This window comes from Pocillopora damicornis, chromosome 1 (assembly GCF_964200805.1).
Source record: "Pocillopora damicornis chromosome 1, jaPocDami1.2, whole genome shotgun sequence".
Classification (NCBI taxonomy): domain Eukaryota; kingdom Metazoa; phylum Cnidaria; class Anthozoa; order Scleractinia; family Pocilloporidae; genus Pocillopora; species Pocillopora damicornis.
The window spans coordinates 40,505,009-40,522,364 of record NC_142670.1 but is presented as its reverse complement, the minus strand read 5'-3'; the positions used below and the strand labels follow the sequence as shown (position 1 = coordinate 40,522,364).

Here is a 17,356-nt window from a genome sequence, read left to right as displayed (position 1 = left end):
CAAAAGAAAGTAAGGAGATTTTTGACTTCCATTTCGTCATTCGAGAACGAATCGAGCCTTCAGTCACGATGGCTAAGGTAGACTTCCTAGAATCTTAAATCCACGAACGAAGATGCAATTCATCGTAGTAAAATATGGTTCTAAAGGATTCAGCCCAGGAGCATGATAAAGATGTTCATGGGTTTACGCAATCAAAATTCCTGGCAGTCAAAGAAGGACTCGAACGAGAAGTTGATGTTGAGCCGGCAAAGCCAATTTTTCCCGGTGGCAAACAAGTCAAACATGTCGTATCTGGAGGAGTTGCAGGCGCTTTGTCACGAACTTGTGTTTCGCCTTTAGAAAGAGTGAAAATTCTTCTACAGGTTGGCTTCAATTCACTACAACGAGATAGTTTTGAGTAAAAGTATGCTCATATCTATCTGAATTATTTCCTTTTCAGATTCAAGTTAAGGATCCAAAATTTTCAGGCGTTGGTGCAACTTTGATCAAAATAGGAAGAGAGGAAGGGTTAAAGGGTTATTTTAAGGTGATCATAATTTATATCAATAGCTATAAAAAAAACTTATATCAATATCTATTTTTAAAAAACAAATTTAGAGGCTGATGGTATTCTGGGAAAAATCATGTGTCTACCCCCTCCTCACCCCATCCTACGAGGGGGTGCTCATGCTCCCTTGCCTAGTAATAAATATATCTTAAAGCAACAAAGGGAAGATTTTGTCAGGGAATGGGGTGAGGAGAGAGAGTATAGGGAGAGAGGGACAGGTCATGTGAAGGTGATATTCTTGATGTTAATTCATTATATTATTCAGAATCTGTTTGCAAAAACTGTATCTCTATTTAAAGATAAAAATCCAGTTTATCACGTTGTTTCAATCATCAAATTTATATAATCAAATAAACTCCCAGTTATACTGTACTCATTTGTATCTCTCTATAGGGTAATGGAACAAATGTTCTTAGAATTATTCCGTACTCAGCTGTACAATTCGCTTCATATGAAGAATTCAAGAAGGTGTAGTAATCGAACATTTATTGATTATGTCTTGGAAGGTTTATGTACTCTAAATATAGGGCAATAAGTGAATTAAAATGGAAAGATTTACTGGTATGTGAAAATTGGGAGCATAGATATTTAAAAAGCATAATTTCACATCTTTTGGAAAACATGGATAGGACATTTCAATCTTCTTGGTACTTCCTATTTTCCCACAACAGCTTGTCATCTTGGCACCAATTTTTAAGTATTATTTTATTACATTTTCAGCTTCTGAAGGTTTCAGAAGATCTTCAAAACCAAACTCCTTTACAGCGATTAGTTGCTGGAGGTTTGGCTGGGACAACATCTGTTATTGCAACTTATCCTCTTGATCTTGTAAGGTAACTTACTGCCTGTTCTATTGTTATATTCAGTAACATAACCTTCCAAGTTTAGCAAACTTTGATTATATTAATCCTGCATTCAAGAATGATTAAACTACATAACTGTATGTGGGAGGCTAGAAGCAGAAAGTGGATCCAGGAATTTTCCCAGGAAGGGGTGTACCACTCAGGAATGATGTAACTGATAGGTGACGCAAACAATTGTTTTTGAAGAATACCAGTTATATCAGTAAGCTGAACATTACCTCAAGAGAGGAGGGGAGGTGTACCCCTGCACCTTCCTCCAGATCCATCGCTGTGAAGCAACTTGGAATATTGAAATTCTGTCTGGCTAGGGTGCTAATTCGGCCCAAGTTAATGCCTTCACTTCCAGATGTCATTAGTAATCATCCTTACTGTCTGCCATACAGTTCTTTTGATGTTAGTTTGGATAATTTGGTATTGGATCAAATAAAATTTCCCAAATTGATATTTTTCTCCTTTTTAAGCACTTGTCTGCTTGTTATTGTATTGATATTGTTAGAAGAAATTCTGTCTCAGTAACTCATGAGAAATACAGGGTTTGAGAGCAATATTTTGTTGGATTTCCTTGGCAGTATTAGAAGCCTGGTACCCATGTAGAGAAATTAACTGCCCCAAAACACAACACAATGACTCTGTACCTTGGGTTGCAACTCAGCGACATTTCTCACTTTATATTGGCGATTAGTATTTAGTATTTTTAAAAAGTCTATGGACTGTCTCTTCACAGAACAAGACTTGCAGCACAATGTGAAGGGGCAGAGAGAAGATACAGGTATTAAAATCCTTTCTTAAACCATAGTGTACACCTTAACATCAGTATGCATATTCTCCAAACTGTTCTCTATACATTTCCTAAGGTGTAGATAAGGAGAACTTGTAGAGCATCTGTAGTTGGTGATCTTTTCCTTTATTCTTGTGACCATATTGTTTGATTCAGGGAGATATTGTAAGGAGAAATTAGATGTGAGTCCACTTTTAGGATGAAACTGGTGTATCATTTATACTGATTATAGACAAGGTGAATTCAATGATTTATTTATATATTTATCTGTCTATTTATTTATGACATGATCTTACAGGAATATTTTACACGCATTTCAAACAATTCTGAAAGATGAAGGAGGACTTATCAGTGGTTGTCTTTACAAAGGACTTCCTCCAACTGTCATGGTATTGTATAATAAACACCTCGATGTAAAATAATTATGCAAGATTTTGCACAGTGACTATGCTTTGTAACTATTACAATATGTATTTGTTTCAGTTAAGACACACAAACATGTACTGCCTATAATACTAGTAGTATCAACTGAATTGAAAATGTAAATTGGCCACGGGAAAGAGATTAAAAGTTGAGTTTAAAAGCATACAATATAAGGGTAAGGCAAGATAATAGTTTATAATCTCCAGGGTAAGGACAATGTTGGCCACAAATTTCTTTCGCTTATAGAATAAAGATACAAATGCCAAGACTGTTTAGACTTTAAATAGCGGGCACGGCTGGAAGTTAGAGTTAATTGGTCAAATAATAACATATGGGTAATAAAGACTAAGTAATAATTTTGTAGAGAAACAGTTGTGAAGTCAGCTCTTCATATTCTTGTATATCTAATTTCACTGAATACATATTTAACAATGTAAAGGTCCATTATGCAGTCAATCTTTTTTTCTTTATCAGCTCAAAACCAAAATTGATTTTCACTAATGATACAGCCAGTGTGACTCGGCTGCCTTAATTTTTTTCCCCATTGACCTTCTAAATTTTGCTGCATGTGACACTGATTGTAGGTGATGGCACATTCAAGTTAACACAAAACCTTATTTATTTATCATCGATGGCTCTGACAAAGGGCTAATGTTAAAAAGGTCAGCTTGGTGGCCAAATTGTGATATCAACTCAGTTGATAATACTAAATTATCCCACTATACTCTCCCACCGACGCTGCACAACAGTTTCTCTAGAAACTTACCTCCTCGATAATACCACAGTTTTGCAATCGTTTTTGCAGGGAATTGCTCCCTACATAGGCTTGAATTTTGCTGTTTATGAAACTTTGAAAGGTACTGTTTCACCTATCTTGTCTCTATTGTAACTCTGAAGGTTTTCTAACATTAGTACAATAAGTTAATGGCACTAAGACTCAGAAAGCCTGAACTACATAGTATTACTCTTTTCATATATAGGTTATATCTTTGGTTATGAATCATTAGCTAATGTAGCAGGATATCATAAGAAAGATAATAACTTTTAAGTTCACGAAAGAACAAAGCCAAAATTTTTATTCCATCAACTTAACATGGGTGTGTGGTAAAAACATCAGAGTCCTTTGTCTTTGTGAGGTATCAAACCTCAGACCCTTTGATTCCCAGTTTTTTCTTAGCCCCATGGTTGTAATGAAACTAAGACCAAATTTCTTTATTGGTGATGAATGAGTCATTTTGTTATTTTTCATTTTAGATTTTGTCCTGGGGCATTTAATTGTCAGAGCACGGGGAGCAGAGCTGAAAAGAATGGACAAAGATAGGGAATTACCTGTTGTGGTTCGTCTCATTTGTGGTGGACTAGCAGGAGGTATTTCTCAAACTGGTGAGTATCACTGTAACTAACCTTAATTCAATGCAGAATTTTGTTCTCAAGCTGATGAAACATGCTTTGTAATTACTTTAACTAGAGTCATGCCATTTTTGTCAGTTAATCAAAGACATACTGCACATGTACACAATAATGCATCTTCAACCCTCCACTCTCAAGGTCTCATTGGTAATCCTCCTTACTGTCTCCCATACAATTCTTATGATGTTTTAGATTTGAGAATTTGGTATTGGATCAACTAATAATCCCCCTAAATTATATTTTTCTCCATTCTCATGATTTATTTGCTTGTTTTTGTTTTGATGGTGTAAGGAGGAATTCTATCTTTGTCAATCATCAGAGTTAATGGGTTAACCCTTCCACTCTCGAAAAAGACCAGAAAGTATTTTTTTGGCAAGATATAAAAAAAAAAACAAATTGTGTAATTATGAGCAAAGAAGGAATATAATGGCTGAGAATAGAAAAGTTTAAAACAGACTGGGAATCTAAATTTTATATGAGTTAGGTATTTCTCAAACCAGGTAACCCTGTATTTTTCCCAGGCTGGTCAGTTGGGTATTTCTCAAAGTAGGCATCTAAACCAGTTTTCTGATTCCTTTACTTTTAATTAATTATGTTTGTTTTCAGTAACTTATCCTTTAGATGTGGTAAGAAGACGAATGCAAATGAAAGGGATCAGTGGGGACCTGTTTGCATACACCTCTACTAAACATGCATTCACAACCATTGTTCAAGTGGAAGGAGTAAAAGGTTTATACAAAGGAATGTGGCCCAATCTGCTCAAGGTAACACTTGAAAGTCACCATCATGAAATCCTCAATAGTAAGAGAGGGGGAGGATTACTCCTTGGAATTCTTGGTAGTGGTTTGCTGCTCAGTTTAGTCTTACAACTGAAATCATCTCAACCAATCAATTTCACTCACAAACTCCTCACTAAACTCTGATGATTACTTCCACCCAGGTTGTTGAAACAGCGATCTGTGTCACTCACTGACAACATTTCAGGACTGCTCTCAACCAGACCACCTGATCGACCATTGTGTGAATAGTTCAGAAAAATGATTGGTATCACTATTTATTATGTTGTTTGTGTCTTTCAACAGGTTGCCCCACTTGTTGGAATCCAGTTTGTAACTTATGAAATAACCAAGGCCTTCTTGTATGGCCAAGGACTTCAACTCCCCTGGAGATAACAAGGCGACATGCGTTTATCCTTAGAGTAATTGCCTTTAATGATAACAAATTAGAGCTGAAAACCCGGGGTTCGTGAAGTGAAGACTTTATACCTGAAACAAGCAGATATTCGAATTGTCCATTTCGTTATTTAATACCAACTGATAAAAATTCAAGCTACTGCTTTGTATTTTTTAAGAAGCAATTGATATTTAAGGTTGCTGTTAAGTTATGCTGTTTCCCTTTAGGAAAATGTGGTGTTAAAGACACTAATCATACAGAAAACTACGCACAATGATCAGGGGTACAACACAGTCACCATCTGAAGTTATTTTTATTTTTTGCACCTACTTTTCCATTCCTTTCCACAAAGCGAGAGCTTAACGCATGTCCTGGCGTAGGGATCTTCTTTACATGTCTGTAGATAAGCACAGTTCCTAAATACTTTTCTTAACTAAATTGTTAACTAATCAATCGAATTATTAAATTAGCCTTAATATGCGTGACATTAGAGTTTTCCTTATCCTTGCCACAGCTTTTAAAAGTCGCACCCCTACCTTGCAGATTCTACGGACCCTATGTATTTTACAGACAGTACATCCCCCATGTGGTTAATTTCCGTCGGTGTTTCTATCTAAGATGGAGAGGCTTAGCGGATACGGGTTTCGTGTAGGGTATCGCTTTCATCAAACCTCTACTTAATATGACCTGCGTACTCATCGAAAGAGACCCATCTCTCAGGCTCTGCGCGGATTACGATGCAAGAGAAAACGTCTGGTAACCAAGCTACACTCTCCCATTGTCGATCATCATGAAGAAAAAAATTTCCCTTCACAAATTCTCTTAGCAAGGGAAAAATTGGAATAAAACATGAATTAAGATATCTCAGCCTATCATTAATATTCATCTAATTTTGCAGTTTACTTCAGTGAAGAAGGTTAAGGCGCCACCACAGCCAGAAATATTTTCAGTGCGATTATAGTGTATAGGTTTCCCCGAGGGTCCATTTTAATCACTCGCTATGAGTTGATAGTTAGTATATTATCCATTATACGGCAAAAACATTCAGAGTTTCCAGAAAAAAAAAACAAATTGCGGGTACGTCCTCGTTTATCTCAAAGTGGAAATGATTAACGTGAGGTTACTCATCCCCCTCGGACCCGCCTTCGTCGGAGCTTGACTCAAAGCTGAAGGCAACATTTGGGTTTTCTGTGAAAAACTGTTGAAGCTCGTCGATTATTCTGAACTGCAAGTGTAGAAACTTTATCTCAACGTTAAGTTCTGCCATGCTTTCTTTGTACTTTTCTGGTGTTGTGATGGATTTTTCCAAGAATTTGATCAGCTGTGTAACCTTCTCGTGGCTCAGGAGGAATTCTGGAACGGGTAGAGGCTGACTGTAAATCTCGTCCGATAGAACAAGATATTTTAAAATCTCTGTCATGGCAAGTGGGTGAGTTTTCGAGCTGTCCATGAAATCTGCCAGGTTCTGCTCAGATGGAACTTTACTCGGTGCATCAAGTTTCGCCATCATTTGAGCGTTCAGTGATTCCAACCAGGCGTTGATTGGGTAGAACGATTTGTATGTAAACATGAAGTTGACGGGGAAATCCGAGGTCGTTTCAAACGTGTCCGAGCCCAAAACTGGTGCCTCCGCCATATCTTCATCCAACATAGACAAACCATTCTCTAATGTAACTTTAAGGCTCTTGTCGTCCATTTGCTGGAGGGTGTTGGACCCACTAATGAAATAATGCGGACAGTGCTTCTTCTTAATGCAGGTTCTCAGGTCTTCCATGAGGTCTTTTACGCGGTCACCGATCGTTGCTTTGGTCCACTGATCGACAGGCACGGTCTCCAGTGCCCACAGAAAGAGAGTTTTTGGAGTGTAGGTAGTTATCACTGAATCCAGCTTGATGTATCGGGAGAATAAATACTTAAAAATAAGGTAGCACATCTTCTGCTCGTCTGTGATGGAGTTCATCAGGGTTCTTTCTGCCAGCGAGAATGAGTACCTCCATTGGGTCTGGGGGAAATTACTACCCTCTGCAGCTTCCGCCATTTCACTGTTACTTGGGGTCACTGAACTTTTTACTGCTGCGTCAAACTTTGGAACAATGTGACACCCATCCTGTATCACCTTCATGATAAGTTCCTGTGATGGCCAACGTGATGGCCTGTCCCTCGTGCACCATTCCTTGGCACAGCTGGGCCATTCTTTACAGGGCACAGACAAACTGACGTCCTCTGTGAGAAAGAGGCACCTCCCTTTTTGGGGACTTAAGTCTCCCATGCACATGACCACGTGGACTGCTGGCCCTGCCTGTCCCACGTACTGGAGGTAGTCCCCAAGGGATATGCAGTCTTCTTCGTTGTATGGTTTATCGTTGCTGTGGTGTTTCTTCATTCTGTGGACGTTTAATATGGCCGTGATGATTGTTAACACGTTGTACATCTGTTCAATGAGAAGCTCTGAGGATAAGAGTGTGATTTCTTCATCTTGGACACACAGACTCTGCAGACCTGGTACCCAATCCACATTTGGAGGGACTACCAATCGGGCATAACCAGGAGGCATCGAAGGGAGGACTTGCAATTGTACATGCTCCTCTGGGGACTTCAAATCAACTCTCTGCGGTGGATTTTCGCTGGCGGAGATATCCTTAAAACAGAGATTATAATCACATTCAAAAGAAAAACCAACATCTCTCATAACATCATCATCCGAGTCTATAGGTTGTCTTATTGGTTGGACGATAGGCACATCTTCTGGCATGCTTCCAACCCGTTGCCCATCAAATTTTTGACCTGCTATGAAGCAGTTGTCCAGCCCAAGGGATTCACTGTGTTCCAGAAGCATTTGTGTTGTTCCTGGCATGAGATGATTCAGCACATGATGTAAGTTGGCCTTGACATGTCCAAAACAGGTCTGTTTAACTATCGTCAACATGGTGTAGATGTTGAAGTTCCAAGGACTGTACGGGACACCTTCTGGGTAGTCTATTTCAAAGGGACCTCCTGATCGTCCTTCAGCCATCACTGTTAAAAAATAACTTTAGTTAAGAGGTTTAATAAAACCGGCCTAGTCGCCACGATCCACAGAGCATAGAATAGAGTTCCCGTATTTCTATTCATGTGATTAAGGACTGGTAACCCACCCCACCCCCCTCAATATTTCGTCAGCTTTCAGTAACTGTTTGAGAAGAAAGGCATTTGAGAGTACAAGATAATTTGTTTTTATCAAATGAGTTGATAATGTAAATAAGCTACCATTAGCAGTTTTTTAAGTAATTTTTCGAGCGTTAGCCCTTCCTCAGTGCGAATAAAAGGAATTGGGGGTTGTGTGTTGATGAAATACAGAAAACAGGACATGATTTTATCTGGCCAGGTCTCGTTCCGTTATTCCGTTACTCTGTCGCCAAATTAAGAAAATAATAATCCTAAACAAGGCTTGGACCGAGAAGGAAAAAGTTGCCTGTACCTCACTTGTCTAAAGTTCTACTTAAAATCATTTTCCTTTCAATCTTCAAACCATCAATAGTTAAGTCATTGTAAGTTAAGTCGCCATATTTTCAATTGTTTTGCGACAGAGAAATTTGCTCGAAGAAGCAATCGTGGCAAGGATGAAACGCAATTTAGACAACTGTGGAAAATAAACCAAAGGATATTTCGGGGAATTCAGAAAGCGAAAGAGATAAATAAATTGTATCGTAAAGTGTTTATCAACAGTGGACATGGAATGAACCGTTGATGATCTCTGTTATGATGTGACGCAATTTTAAATAAAACAGTTACAGTTATGGCCGGAGACGAACAAGATATTCAATACCTCATTACGATCATTTGTTCACACTAGTTGTTTTGCAAAGATGGTTATTTTTCCGAATGTCTTAGCAACTCAGAATACAGTAACAATGAGGCTACCCTAGCGTCGTGCCGGCATAAATTAAGAATTGTCGGACAGCTGGTGCTTTGAAACTAAAAGCCAATGTTTGATTAAGTATGAAGAAGCACATTGATTCACATAAAGGAGCCTTTTTTCATCTGAAAGATCAATGACTTTATAAGGAAGTGAATTCATCTCATCTTTGGCCCCAAGATACGTTATAGAGAAGGTAAATACATGTAAATACGATCAGGCTCGGTGAACGTCAATTTAATCGATGAATAACAGATATACCACTAGTGCATTCAAACATTTAATCAGTTCTGACTATAAAATAGCTCCCTTTTTATACTAAGGCAGCGATTTTTCGTGGAACTACTTCCTATTCCAATAATATTAACTGAGAGGCAAATGTAACTTAAATGACAGCTAGATCACAAATCCCTCTGAGACAGCCACGTCACCGAAGTCGCTGTGAAGGTCGACTTCACATCACGGAAAGCGCTAGATGGCGCACATGATAAAGTGACACATAATATGTTTAACGAAGCGTTCGTTGTTCTTGGAGTTCCGCTTAAATGTTGACCAGAAAATTTACATGTATTTTAGTTAACTGTTACTTGTTGGTAATATACGAGCTTACCTTCGCTTGAGATCAACAACGTACGCGTACGCGTATACCTATGGCGGAAGCAGTCACGGTAAGGAAGTTCGGCCTCTGGAAACTAGATTTATCTCTTTAACCAATGAAACGGTGAATTCGATTCTCTTTGCCTCATCGGTATCTCAGATTGAACACTATTCAAATTTTGGGAATTAGTTTTTCTGAGAATTTCGGTTTAGTGTGGCAGAAGAAAATCGTTTAAGTCAGCTCTCTATACGGAAGCTTTTGATTGGGTGTTTGAACAATATTAAGCATCACGGGGTGTTTTTCTAGTCACGCTAACAAATCGGGTTGATTCTCATCGAGTCTATTTCCCACTCGTCTTTCTCTGTCAACCTATTAATGCACAATAATGAATAGAATGAGGAACATTTTATTGACGCTTATCGATCGTTGGGAGATGGTCTTAGACCAAAACTAATTCATAAAAACACCTCGGTAAGACCATAACATTATTTGAATCAACGGCGTACATCAGTCTTTTTTTTTTCCACTCTGCGTTTCCTATGAGATGTGTTGCAATGACTAGTGAGATAAAACCATGTTCATTTTGTACCAGGGAGGCAAATTGGACTTTAAGGAACAAGTGCCGTAATCCTTCGAGATAACTTATTCAATCTAGATCTGAATCCAGACAAGAGTTACATCTGACCCACCGCGCACTGTGGTCCTGTAAAACCTTTTTCTTTTATTCGTAGGAAGATACGACACGCTTTTACAACAGTTGTTACAGAGGAGGAGGTCTTTTCAGCAGATCTCTCGAGAATTTTTGATCAACGCCGCGTTTGAGCTGCGATCTGAATTTGATCCAAGCATAGCGATTTCTTGTTTTCAGAAAAATGAGAGTAATGGTCTTAAAATCGACGGTCTTAAAACCCACCCTGTTAATTAGGTTGACTGGGATTTTCTGGTTTACAGTAAATAGAGGTTGTGCAGTAGGTGCGGACTCACTGAATGGAAAAAAAAGACTACTTTCCGATATTGTTACAGCAGGAGGCGGAACTTACTCATTTGTTCCCTTTATTTATTATTTCCTAGCCCGCGAGCAGGCCCCAATCATCGACCCTGCGACACGGCTGTTTCTTCGCCTGAGCAAAAGAGGTAAGCGAGGGGTCTGTAAGCCACACCCTTTGCAGATCTCACAGTAGTTCTCTTCAATGAAAGCCTTGAAGTTTCTCGCGGGCAAAGAAACACTTGTACCGTAACACTAAAAATGGAGGCCTGCTTGAAAGCTAATTATTTTCCAAAAGTCGCTCCCAATAAAGGAATTCAGTTTGTACAAAGTGTCCAAATCATTTTTAAAGAATAAAACGAAGGTCAATATATTTCCCGACCAAGTCAGTAGATTACATGCAGCTACAATCTGAAAGTGACAATAAGACTGGTGGAAGTCTAATTTCATCCTACTGTTCTAACAAGGGGGAGGAGGGGGGGTGGAGAGCGAACGCCTGATCATGAAATGGACTACAGATCGCTAGGTCAATTCCTTTCTTGTCATGCAAGCCGAAGATCTCGCTCCCTAACGAGAGAAAAACAGATTAGGCAAAACCATGGAGAAAAACAATCGATTACGACGGATCGAGGAAACTTGGTTCAAGGATTGGACATTGAGGTGATTCCACTCCGCCCTAATTCCTAAGCGATCTTTGCTCGAACAAACCTCAATGGATCCAACTGGGAACCATAACATCACGGAGTAGCAAGAGAGAATCCTTTTTTCTCAATAAATATAAACACTTAATATTAGCATTCTATACTCCTGATCTTATTGTGATTTTTTTTCTTCTCTTTCCTTCTTCTTCAGTTCTTTAAGTTGTCCTCTCTTTACCACTATCATCATTTTCCACGCTGTCCACAGCCAGGAGACCTTGAAATGTAACAGCAGGGTTTCATTGCCAAGAAGGACAAGCAGAAAAAGACAGTATATTCTGTCCAATGGGCAAAATACTGAGCTGAGTACATTATACAACCACTTCCCTGACAGGGTAGAGTTTAGTTTTGGTGATGATATAGAGTGAACCAAATAACAACAACAACAACAACAACAACAATACTTTATATAGACACCTTAGGCCTAGGAGCTGTGAAAGCTTGTTCAAAATACCTATGTGTTAAACATGGAAAATTGTTGAAGCAACCAAGAAAGGGAATTTGTTATAACAAAAGGCCCATTTAAAACAACATCAAGGAAAGCTGGAACTTGAGAAAGATCAATTTTGAGTTTAGGTGATGACAGGAGACCATTATCGGAAAGGGAAGTTGCCAGATATGATCATTTCTTGTAATATATCATTTATGATATAACAGTATAAAGCATGTAATCATGCACAAAGCTGATCATCTTTTTTTCAGAGAGGGACAGTAGGTACTCACAGCTATTTTTTCAACACCGTGTTTACAAACTGGACAAAAGTATGGAATGAATGTGAAAATCCAACAAATATGATCACTCTTCCATAAAAACAAGGGGTTGAAGGTGCCTGTTCAAAGAAGGGGTGTTTCTTAAATATTTTGGTCAGCTGGATGGGCATTTCTTTAAAGGGGCTCTTATTTGATAGTATAACTTGAGAATTAAATGTAATTTATTCCAGTACTTACTGTCAAAACAAAGCAGTTTAGAAGTATTGGACATGAATACACAACTGTTATGAACAAACCAGCTGAATCAAAATACTGCTCCTTTGCAAAGGTCCTATATAAAAAATAATACATTAAATAATGGTAATTTGTGAATGTCTAATTGTTAGTTTAAGACAGGGTTCTACTCATTTCATTTTCCTGAATAAACAAGGAAAAGCTTAAATAAATATCTTATTTATTTTCATTTTCAGATTCCAACATCCAACTCTTCTCTTAATATATCAATTAACCTATATGTCTCAGTTTCTCCTCACCAACTAAAAAAATACAAAATATTGATAACAAATCAAAGTGAACAAATACGGAAATCCTTCAAAAGAAAACTCTATCATTCTTGAGTGAATAAAGAACTACTTGATTTCCTCCCTTCTATGGAAAAGAAAGCTGAATTAGCTCTTAGGAATCAGTGTGAACAAACTATACAGGACACCACAAAATTCATGTGGATACTCCAAGATAATATGGAATAGTTGGCATATATGTTTTTGTAATTCTTTATTTTAAATATTCATCAGAATATTGTCAGTGCTTACCTCCAGTGTTGTGCTCCTAAGGTATTGATTTGTTCTGAAGCAAATGCCAGTCCCACTGAGGGAAAAATGTAGACAAATATCAACTCTGTGTAACTGAGTCACCAATTTTTATTTCTTTTGGGCAAAGGGTAACACATGATATTAGTTCATACTTACATAGCAACAAGAATAAGACGATTTGAAAGTTAGTGTATTTTCTTGTGCAAATAATACATAGGAATGTTGCCGTGTGGAAAACAATCAGACCTATCAACCAATGTTCAGTCCAGTCTACCTAAGAAGTATGAATAACATTACGAGATCAATCTAGATAACTGCATTCACAACAAATCATTCTTCGAAACGCTTACGACAAAATAAAAGTAGCTCACAAAATAGGGATAAACTCACAGCTTTGACAAATTCCCACATACTATCAATTTGTTTGGTGGGGATCCATTTATCACCATGTAGAGAAAAATGTTGTTTCATCTTTTTTAGACTTCGATTTGTGATAAGTCACCACGTCGTACAGAAGGAACACGACTTCTTCAAGGCGTTACATGTAAAAGAGTAAGACTAGGACTGAGTTATTAACCGCTGGCTATTTCATGAGCCAGCAGGCCGAAGAATCAAGATTAAAATTATAAATTTACATAACAAAGCAGAAGTAAATAATACAGGTGATCATACATTATATATTTTATCCAAACAGCTGACTTACTTGTCCTTGTACTTAAGTTAAAATATATTTCATTTATATGTTCAATGGCAACTAACAAACGGCAGTAAGAGAGGTCTGGCCTCAGTGTATCGTCCTCCTAACTTCATGATCGATGTATCGTTCATGAATATTCTCAACTTTGTTTGTTTATTGATCGTCTTTCAAACAATTATTTTCGGAAGTTAATCTCCTGCTGCAGTGATAATTCTCATTTCAATATTGCTGCCGCTAACGCTTTTCTGTTGCCAAGTAATTTATTTTGCCATCTTTGTTATGCTTCCAAGGAACGGTGATCAAGCGTAATTAAATTACATCGATCGTGGAAATGTCCAGATCAAAAAGTTTTAAGCGCTCGAAGAATCTACTCTGCTGTTGTATGGGAAAGGAACAATTTAACTTCATCTCGTTGTCGCGTGTGTAATCGAATTTAAAACTCGTGTTTGATCGGTACGTATTGTGAAGTGAAGACTCTGGAAAGTTAAATGGTTTCGGTTAAGACGATGTTTATACGAAGTCCACGAAAGTTCGGAGCGTGGCTATCCACTGCGCTACCCCTCGTTTTTATTGTGGTCAATAACAGTCAGTCGTGCGGTAAGTTTATTTGTTTCCTGCGATCAAAATTTATTGCTTTCAATCAAGGCACGAGTGGTCGTCCTGTTTACGTGCTTACGTGTGTCAAAACAAATCTGTGTTTTCCGATTTTCTCGAAATCGAAATTTTTAATTTTGGCTCTTACCGTAAATTTTACGCTTTTATTCTTACATCGTCTCTCTTAACTTGTTAGATTAACAGATAAAATGTAAATATAAGAAAGAGTTACAGATAACAACTCATGCATTTGAAATTAATTTAGAAACAGTGAAGATCTCCAAGTCTTCTTATTTTCATCAAGTTGACACATCCTTATCATCATGTGGTGCCTTATTTTTTTTTACAATTGTCCTTTTCATTTTGTGTGTTCCTACATTAAGCTTTAGGTACTAACCTATTTTAAATTGAAATTCAGTGTAACTTCATTTAACTTTGGCTAGAATATATTTCACTTACCATTTCTGTTGATCACGATCCAATTCTCAGACTAAATTCAATGGAAAGTGTTGACATTACATTAATTTAACTTACAATATATGGATTTTGACTTGTATAGGTGACAGTTGACTATAATTATCTATTTGAAAACAAAAGAAAACACACACTACTCAAGGCACTTATTGCTTAGATACCGGTGTATGGTACTTCTACCGAAAATATTGACAAATTCTTGTTTAAAGTGTTGTGATTGAGATATTTATGAATTGAAAAGTAATTATAACAACCTGTTACAATCAAGATGAAAGATTTCAAAAGCAAAGATCATTAGGGAGCCTGTCTTTATCAACATAGGCCACTAATTAAAATTTTTCAATTTTTTTTCAATAATTAGAAGATGTCATCAAGTAGTCACTTGAACTGACTTGAACGTAAATGTTTACTTTGAAAAAAATTTGTTATCCCTGTTGTAGTATCTTGAACCTCTGAATTTCAAATCCAGTAAAATGTTTTTCAATTCCTGCCAGGTCTTTGTGAGAATTCACCTGACGCAACAACCTAACTATTACTTTTGATTTTAGTTCTAAGGGTTTCTTGTTAAATAAGAAATCATCTCCTGGTTGTTGTTTTTTTAATTCTCATTACTACTAGGCTTGGCAATGTAATAATATTGTAAGGAGAAGTCATAAGTTAATACCTTCCTTCCATGGTGGGTACAATTTGATGTGCTTCTTTTTATAGAATATATTTTAAAATTATTTTATGACACAGTTTTTTTACATTCTACTTACTGATATGAATTTTTAATTTTTTTTGGATGACATCAAAGTGAACGCAGTAAAAATCTTTTAAATTTTACTCACTGATCTGAATTTTTAAGTTTTCAGATGATATGCTCTGTTATTTGGAGATGTTACCATATCTCATTGGAATTCTGGAAACAAAATATTGCTTTTTCAGAAAAGCACAGTGGATGCTGTCAACTTGCACTGCTCTCAAAATCCCAACCAGTGTTCTTTGACTTTCTGGAATGATTCAAGGTATTCTGGGAAAAATGGAGATATTCAAAGTAAAAATCATTATGGGAATTTTGTTTATTAATTAAGTACAACTGTTTTCCTCTCTGTAGATCAATTCAATAAAAGTAATTCAGGACAACATGAGAACTTGCACCACCCACCTTAACACCCTAACATCAGTATTTATATTCTCCATACTGTACTCTGTACATTTACTAAGGTGCTGACAAGGAGAATTTGTCAAACAATCAAGAGTTCTTTAGTTGGTGATTATTTCCTTTATTGTCGTGACATTAATGTGTGATTCGATGGTGGTATTGTAAGGAGAAATTAGATGCCAGTCACTCTTAAGGGTTAAAAGGTTAATAAGTTTCCCACAAATCAGTAAATCGCCTCTTTACTATTTTTGCCACTCATTGGCTCATGAGGGTGTAAACTCCAAGCTTGTGCCTCTGTAGCCCAGTTGGTCACAGCACCTAACTACTACCTGGGAGGCCTGGGTTTGAAAGCCATCAAAGCCTGAAATTTTTCAGACATCTTTGCTATGATTGCTGTAATTACAGCTCACCTGCAAATACCATTCCTTTACATGTATATCATGCAAGGGTAAATACTGTTTATGGCTGGATAATGAATATGACTAGCTATATTGTGATTGATTGCTATGATATATTTGAGAGGGAAAATTGAATGGGAAAGAATCTAAAACTTAATCCTTCTCTTCCCTTTCTCTTCGTGCCAGGAGAGGGAGTTTATTTTCCATTTCGCATACATGGAGTGAAAATGCCAAGTGACGTTTACTTTAATGCTTTCGTGCGAATTTAGAGTACTTTTCACGCTTTGTTCTCAAATTTGTGTAGCTTAAATATCATGTATTCTTACCATACAACGTGAGGAAGTAACTTAAGATCTTTAAACGGATCATTTCATACAAACAATACGTATAGTCCTTGTCTCATGCGATCAAAGGTGCTGATTAAAACTCAGACATTTTCCATGCCAGCTGTGTAGTTTAAGTCATTGTCAGAGGACAAGAGACTCTTAACCGAATGATTCGGGCGATCAAGGTAGTTAGATCCAGCTTTCTTTCACCATTCGACCACTTTCCGCACGCACTTTGTTGAATGCGCATGCATTTCCTAGCTGTCATTATGATAGTCGTCGTTGGAAGAATTGAAAACGAATGACTTGGTCAGAAACTTACCATTGATGATTCCAAATCCTTCACCAACTACGTTCACGGTGTTACATGATTCCCCGAAAGCTTCCCTGTAGATGATGCCATGGACTTGGCTCGGTTCGTTCACCCATTTTTTTTTTTTTTTGTATCTTTTTAAATTCTTCGGTGTCAGTTTGCACGATAACAAGATGATATCCACTTTTGCCGTGTGTTTCATTTTCCGTACGCCTATCTCCTTCTCCTTCGTGGCCGTAGATTATGATTCCTCCGTATTTATTACCATTTCCAAGGAATGGATTTTATTTGGACGAAATGTGAATCGTGTCAATGCAGAATTTCTTTCCTTCACTACCTTGTGGACAGACCTTAAAAAAATCTCGACCTTCTTCTATGATTGCCGCTAGGTAGACACGCGTAGGTTCATCATTCATTTCGATTTTATACCTTTTCAATCTGCTTGTGAGATCAAGTGATCACAAAAAGGTATTGATTCTTGCGTTAAAAAAATGGAAAGTCTTCTTATGGAGCAGAA

The 17,356-nt window shown here is 37.4% G+C and overlaps 3 protein-coding genes and 1 pseudogene across 4 annotated transcripts; 1 reads left to right on the top strand and 3 right to left on the bottom strand.

Annotated features, from left to right (window-relative positions):
- The first annotated feature begins 6 nt into the window (after positions 1–6).
- LOC113675180 (uncharacterized) lies at positions 7–5,679 on the top strand. The gene is made up of 10 exons (XM_027191717.2): positions 7–362; positions 440–526; positions 941–1,015; positions 1,268–1,380; positions 2,135–2,179; positions 2,487–2,577; positions 3,417–3,468; positions 3,866–3,994; positions 4,628–4,785; positions 5,104–5,679. The coding sequence occupies exons 1-10, from the start codon at positions 135–137 to the stop codon at positions 5,191–5,193; spliced, it is 1,068 nt and encodes a 355-aa protein (XP_027047518.2). The 5' UTR covers positions 7–134; the 3' UTR covers positions 5,194–5,679.
- On the bottom strand, positions 5,489–9,951 carry LOC113675179 (uncharacterized). The gene is made up of 2 exons (XM_027191716.2): positions 9,700–9,951; positions 5,489–8,209 (listed from the first exon to the last, which is right to left on the bottom strand). The coding sequence occupies exon 2, from the start codon at positions 8,205–8,207 to the stop codon at positions 6,315–6,317; it is 1,893 nt and encodes a 630-aa protein (XP_027047517.2). The 5' UTR covers positions 8,208–8,209; positions 9,700–9,951; the 3' UTR covers positions 5,489–6,314.
- A 437-nt stretch (positions 9,952–10,388) lies between these two features.
- On the bottom strand, positions 10,389–13,442 carry LOC113675185 (transmembrane protein 18). Of its 2 annotated transcripts, none has more exons than XM_027191725.2 (5): positions 13,284–13,442; positions 13,050–13,167; positions 12,894–12,948; positions 12,319–12,412; positions 10,389–11,587 (listed from the first exon to the last, which is right to left on the bottom strand). In XM_027191725.2, the coding sequence occupies exons 1-5, from the start codon at positions 13,362–13,364 to the stop codon at positions 11,486–11,488; spliced, it is 450 nt and encodes a 149-aa protein (XP_027047526.2). In that variant the 5' UTR covers positions 13,365–13,442; the 3' UTR covers positions 10,389–11,485. The 2 variants fall into 2 exon arrangements, with proteins under 2 accessions (XP_027047526.2, XP_027047527.2); XM_027191726.2 differs by having other exon boundaries at positions 13,307–13,419.
- A 3,185-nt stretch (positions 13,443–16,627) lies between these two features.
- On the bottom strand, positions 16,628–17,356 carry LOC149053881 (uncharacterized; annotated as a pseudogene).

What these genes read in the sequence shown, in the direction of transcription:
- LOC113675179 (XM_027191716.2), bottom strand. Translation starts at nt 8,207, where the DNA reads ATGGCTGAAGGACGATCAGGAGGTCCCTTTGAAATAGACTACCCAGAA.
- LOC113675180 (XM_027191717.2), top strand. Translation starts at nt 135, where the DNA reads ATGGTTCTAAAGGATTCAGCCCAGGAGCATGATAAAGATGTTCATGGG. An exon ending in GGTTAAAGGGTTATTTTAAG is followed by an intron (nt 527 to 940) that starts GTGATCATAATT and finishes ATCTCTCTATAG; the next exon opens with GGTAATGGAACAAATGTTCT. An exon ending in AGGAGGTATTTCTCAAACTG is followed by an intron (nt 3,995 to 4,627) that starts GTGAGTATCACT and finishes GTTTGTTTTCAG; the next exon opens with TAACTTATCCTTTAGATGTG.
- LOC113675185 (XM_027191725.2), bottom strand. Translation starts at nt 13,364, where the DNA reads ATGAAACAACATTTTTCTCTACATGGTGATAAATGGATCCCCACCAAA. An exon ending in TTAGGAGCACAACACTGGAG is followed by an intron (nt 12,413 to 12,893) that starts GTAAGCACTGAC and finishes TTTTTTATATAG; the next exon opens with GACCTTTGCAAAGGAGCAGT. An exon ending in TAAACTGCTTTGTTTTGACA is followed by an intron (nt 11,588 to 12,318) that starts GTAAGTACTGGA and finishes TTACATTTCAAG; the next exon opens with GTCTCCTGGCTGTGGACAGC.